This window comes from Aquarana catesbeiana, linkage group LG04 (assembly GCF_042186555.1).
Source record: "Aquarana catesbeiana isolate 2022-GZ linkage group LG04, ASM4218655v1, whole genome shotgun sequence".
In the NCBI taxonomy this organism is placed as follows: domain Eukaryota; kingdom Metazoa; phylum Chordata; class Amphibia; order Anura; family Ranidae; genus Aquarana; species Aquarana catesbeiana.
In genome coordinates this window covers 196,747,768-196,753,767 of record NC_133327.1, presented here as the reverse complement: position 1 = coordinate 196,753,767, position 6,000 = coordinate 196,747,768, and the positions used below count along the sequence as shown (strand labels likewise).

The 6,000-nt window shown below is 39.8% G+C and overlaps 1 protein-coding gene across 1 annotated transcript in view; it reads right to left on the bottom strand.

The window, feature by feature from the left end:
- Positions 1 to 1,077: 1,077 nt before the first annotated feature.
- Positions 1,078 to 6,000, bottom strand: part of TIPARP (TCDD inducible poly(ADP-ribose) polymerase) — a 53,505-nt gene continuing 48,582 nt past the window's right edge. Inside the window, exons 5-6 of the mRNA XM_073626079.1 lie at positions 2,923 to 3,192; positions 1,078 to 1,766 (exon numbers count right to left, since the gene is read on the bottom strand). Coding sequence (XP_073482180.1) covers positions 1,319 to 1,766; positions 2,923 to 3,192 — 718 coding nt within the window. The 3' untranslated portion in view covers positions 1,078 to 1,318. The remainder of the gene's footprint in view (positions 1,767 to 2,922; positions 3,193 to 6,000) is intronic.

Here is a 6,000-nt window from a genome sequence, read left to right as displayed (position 1 = left end):
TCAGCATTTTTAAAGTAGCGTTTTTTCGTGTTTTTTTAGCAGTAGATTTTTTTTAAACAAAATTATACTCCCACAAAAGTTTATGGCTCAGAATGCTGATAAACGCCAAATAGCAGAGTTTTTCAGTGTTTTTTGGCGGTTTTAGGGATTTTTCAGAGTTAGAGCATTTTTACAGTCCAAAAACTTCTCTCAAAACACACTAGTTCTGGGGTTTTATTCAGCCAGAAAACACCCCTGCCAACAACTGCCGATAACAGTCTATGTGTGCATGGACACATAGGATAACATGCTGGGGAGATTATTGGCTGCAGAAAAAAACATCTGAAGCCAAAAACAGCAGCTGTAAAAACGTCCAGTGTGCACGAGGCCTTATAGCCTGTGATTTGACCTCAGACTATCTGAAGACTTCTGGATAAGGCAGTAAAGATAAAAGTTTGAAGAAATGTTATCTTGCAATTCTATAGCCGCTGAAAAAGAAAGAAACATTTGGCAGTTATAGAAAATCATGGTGGCTTACACGAATGGAAAGTCCATTTTTAATAAAAGAATAAAATGTTTGTGTAGGGATATATAATTTAGCAACACTGGAGTTTTTAACTATATCATTGTGATTTTTCATGATCTTTACCAATAAAAATGCTATTGTTTGGTTGGCTTCTCTGGATTTACAAGAGCAGTCGTACAGTCAGACTACAGCCTTCTGGTGTCTGTGTGTACTTTACCAAACAACTGACAATTGGGAAATATACAAAGCCAAGGATGGAAGAGAAGGAAAGTAAAAACTGAATCTCTGGTCTTCACATTTGCTGCAGCCATTCCAATGGGGCCTACTCTCCCAACGGATTTATCATTTTATATACCAAGAGAAAACAGTAGGAGTGGGGATAGTCTACTCTATTATATTCTTAGTTTTCAAGCCTCTTACTAGAGTAGTCATGGAGGTGTCAGAGCCGGACGTATAAGAAACCCATAAGTGCTCTACAACCCGCACTCCACCTGGAGTATTGTTTTTTTGGGTGGATTGAGCCTTTAATCCAGGCAAACCCAGGCACTGGCATTATGATTCGTAAAACATCCTTGAAAAACACATTTTTTTATTTCAACACATGAATATTTACTCACATAAATAAAGGTTTTATTAACAAAAAGGCACACAAACTGTTAACAAAGAAAAACTATTTACAATATGCACATAAATTATAAACAAGTGCACTGTTGGTCTTTATCAAAGAGCTTGGAAGTTTCTGGTTTTCCTCCCAGTCCTTTCTTGTTTCTGAACAAAATGTCTCCTAGAGCTCAGGTCAGCAGCATTTTCGGTTTAAATGGAAACAGTGTTACTAACTTCTTCATACTGGATAATAAAATACGGGTAGCTCTGGTCATCGTTAAATATAACAAAAATCTGAGGCTCAAAGAAGTTGTCCACACAAGAGTCGTACAGGTCACTGGTAACGTCCCCAGGGTTTAGTGGCGGAGGCCTCCGCATGGTGTGATTCCCCACTACGTATCTTCCCGTTAATACTTTTGCTAGGAACATGTAGTGAACTCCATTTGGTGACCGCTTGGAGAAATTGTGGGAATAACTTGCCTTCCTGGCAAAGTAACTGCCCTGTCCAAACATGGTGGCATGTTTCCCACAGACACGGGGGTCAAAGTTATGTTTGCAGATTCCATCAACAACATCCTGGGAAGTTCCATGAAACAGATGTCTCTCGTTCATAATCTTGTCCAGTCCTGTCATTTTCCTGGTCATGAATTCTTTCTTCCTAAAATGTGAGGAAAAACAGCAAAAGGTAAATAGAGAGCAAAGAACAGTAGCTAAACAATTCTTTACACAATAACAATATCATGAATGCGTTATCATTATGGGTTAATGGTGCCTTAGAAAGGCCAACGTTAAATTAAATATATAAATACTTGGACATGTTTTAATGAACATGATGTTGCCTTCAGAAAATTGGGCAGCACACTGTGAACTGGGTGGGATGGCACTGGGCGCAATCTATAGTTAGATAATAAGCACTAAGTAGAAGGGGAATCATTAATATTAGTAGTCAATATTCTTAAACCGCCTATAACTTCCTATTTCTGAAAGAAAATTTGTCAATTTACTCATTCAGCGCAAAGTGACAGATTCTCTTGTAATGAAAAAACCCTACTCGCTGATCTCTTCCATACTGTTCCCTGTCAGAGCCATGGGTAAATAATTGGTTCTTCCAGGTATGGAGGAGCATGTGACCTCTTCCCAGGATGCAGTACATAGGCCCTGAGTGGTCAATGACCAGGCCCGAGAACTGTCACCTAACTAGGAGGAGGAAGATGGTAACAGTGGGGAAGATTTACTAAAACTGGAGAGTGCAAAATCTGGTGCAGCTCTGCATAGAAACCAATCAGCTTCCAACCAATCAGCTTCCAGGTTTTAGTAAGTTTAGTAACTTAATTGAACAAGCTCAAGTTACCATGCAGAGCTGCATCAGATGCACCGGTTTTAATAAATCTCTCCCTTTGTGTAAGCGATGATACTATCCCAGACAGATCTTACACAGTGTTAGGACAACAAAACATAAAAAACCAATGGCTCAGCAGGGGAGCACCAAAAAGGTCATTTTGTCATGAGTGGGAAATTCTGATTGGTCGATATAGATAACTGCACTTAAAAATATGTAATGATTGCTATAATTTTTAACTACATCTATATAAAATGCACATATATATGTAGCAAAGTAGTGTATGGAATCTGTAATTCAGATTATTTTGTAATAATGAATGGCAGGCTTTCTGAAGAATAAAATGAATGTTTGCAAGGTCAATAATTGTTATAGGTCAATAAATGTTATAGGTTACGGTACATTTTTGGTCCCGTGACTTCACCGATCTATTTGTAAAGCTAACATTCTCTTGGTTCTGCTATAAAAAGATTACCTTTTATATTTCTCCCACAGGAAGAGGTTCTGAACTCGCATTATTTTCAAAATGCGGAACTTGGTCTCGGGCACTGTTTTGTGGAAGAGGGTGTAAACTGTTCGGTAACTCTTGTCTTCCTTTGGCATAGGCACTTGGGTAAACTCCTGAGATGAGTCCATTGGGATCCAGGTTTCAGGATAGAAGTTTGGGGTTGTTATTGCGACAGGCGATAAAACCTGCAGAGATTCAGCCATCGGGGAAATTGCTGGGGATACCCCACTCAGTGTCCTAGGATAAGACAAATGTACAATTAGCTTCATGTCTGAATTCTGTACCATCAGTAAATAGATACTGGCAAAAAAGGGTTTTTTTGTAACAATAAAGCATAACATACAAAATTTTGGCAGCTGTACCGCCTAGTAAACACCATGGAGAGACATACTGGATCCACATTCATGGAATATTTAGGCAATGCTTGTTTATATTGGATACAAAGGCAAAAGTTAGAACCTTGGTCAGGTATTTACTGCAACCTGAGTCCCCTAAACTTTTGCTGTCTGTGTCCTCACTGAAATTTCCTCACTTTTTGTTGTGCCAGCAGAACAGGAAATTGGACTTTGGAAAGTGCAGTCTTTTTTCCCTTTAGTAAATCAACCCCGCTGTCTTTCAGACTTAGTTATGTCATCACTGGGTTCTGATCTCTGTGTGCTTCTCTATGCAAAAACATCACAGCACCCTGTCTCAGTACTCCTCTTAAGGGCCCTCAACCCTGATGCAAGTGATGCACGTTCACTAACGGGTGAATGTCAGCCTAGAGGAGTAGGCATTTATAGGCAAGCTATATTTGCTTGCAGACTGCCACTGGCAACACCTACATGAGAGCCTCCATAAATGAAAGAACTAAGATCAGGCAGGCCAGGGCCAGTCATGCTGGGGAGAAAATGGTTGGATGATGCTAGATATCATCTAGCTGGGAAATGAGACGGGCATTATTTGACATGCTGCAGCTTCCAATACAGTGAAATGAGTAAGCTGTTTCAGTACAGGAGAGGAGTCTATATATACATAAAGCTGCCTAGAACTCGACTTTACCTCACTGTCCAGATTTTAGAGGCCTAATCACTGCATTACAGATCAATGTTTTATCTTGCTTTGTCCAAAAAAATACAGCAGTTTCTAGCTTTATGCATCAAATAAAATGAATATCATAAGAGCAGTTATTCTGGTAAATGTGGCTATTAAAAATGAACAAACGAACTGATTCTCAGTTTGAAGCTAGGGGCATTAAACTGTGGCCCTATATCAAACAAACAATGATATCAGACAGAAATGAAAAACCATCAACGGGTGATAAAAGCAATAGCATTGCAGATTATTCTGTATAAAAGGAAACATTTAGTAGAGAACAGATTCCAAGCTGAGCCAGCGTTTTACAGCATAATTACAAAAGGGCTACAATTCTAACAGTGTCTACTGGGCATTGAGATTTATGCAGCGTTCTAACGCCACAAAGCCAAACTATGAAGTATTGTATCAATGCAAACTACTTCTCAGCATGCATTTTAATGCAGTCCATTCATTACATTTACATGCTGAAAGGGCCTTTATTCATACCATGCTCAAGCAATGTAGCCGGTCCGTCGGCAAGACCAATTATGTGTACCTTACGGTTACGTTCAGGGCTCTAGCAAGCATTGTAAAGACAAGTTAAACTACTGCATTATTGGTACTAAGGTTTGGATGGGGAGCCAGGTTTGTAGATGTGAATTCCTAATATAATATCTCTGTAGTGTTTGGACGTATGCAGTACAGTGTGTTACGTTCACATGACGGTCAGGCTATTGGATATTTTACAGCACAACAACCAAAATCAGAGGAATTCTCGGTAAAGAAAAGCCACCTGTTTGGCTTGAAATAGTCTATCCAATGCAGACGGGCACTGTGACTCTCTGACATTTACGGCCTGTGACCGAACAAGTGTGTTTATGAGTGGCAGAAGGCAGAAAGAGCTTGAGGCAGTTGAGCTGTTAGCTAATGTGTAAATACCCTCATATCTATCTATCTATCTATCTATCTATCTATCTATCTATCTATCTATCTATCTGTGTGTGTGTGTGTATGTATATATATACACACACACACACACACACACACTATATACAAAGGTGCTGGAGAACTTAGGAGACAGCCAGTGAAATTTAGGAGACACTAAGAGCTTTTGAACTGGGCATTATAACAAGTCATTCACCTCATTGAGAAAAGTAGGCATATTCTTTTCAATGGGAAGTCAACCGTGTTATGCCACAAAAGGCCAAGAGATCCTTAATAAAAAAACTTGCAGCTACTTAGCAGGGAAGTCACAAAATCCTGACTGGTGGGGGTACTATGAGTTGTACTACTTGAGCAGGGGTCTCCAAACTTTCAAAACAAAGGGCCAGTTTACTTCCCTTAAGACTTTAGGGAGCTTGGCTGTAGCCACTGGCAGTTGAAAATGCCCTGACATTGGTGAGAGTAAAGAATGCTGTAGGCTTAGTGGACACTGCGAGTAAAAAAAAAAAGTAATCATTGGTGTCAGTGGGATGAATAGTGCCCCATCATGGGTGTCAGTAGGAGGAATAGTGCCCCATAATTCGTGTCAATCAGAGACTTAGTTCCCCAGCTCTGGTGTCAGTGGGAGCAATAGCACTCCATTGTTGGTGTTAGTGGGAGGAATAGTGCCCCCTCTTTGGTGTCAGTAGGAGGATTAATGCCTCCTACTGAGGCACACATCCAGGCCATATTCAGCCTGCTGGCCGCAGTCTGCAGATCCCTGTACTAGAGTCAAAAAAGTCTATGTTTGAGCAAAATACCACTCAGCACAGCCTGGCTATTATCTAAGGCTCTTTTTGTATTGGTAAATTTTGCAGTATGTGACAATGCTATAAATAAAAGAAAAAAAACAAAAAGCAAAACCAAAGGAATCCCTATGTACGATCATACAAATTAAAGAAAATATGAGTGAATGGCTGTTATATATTATTTACTCTGCAAGTTGTACCTTCTAAAGATTAGAGCTGGGATACTGGGAACCCTGGGATACTGCCCAGTTTGGAATCC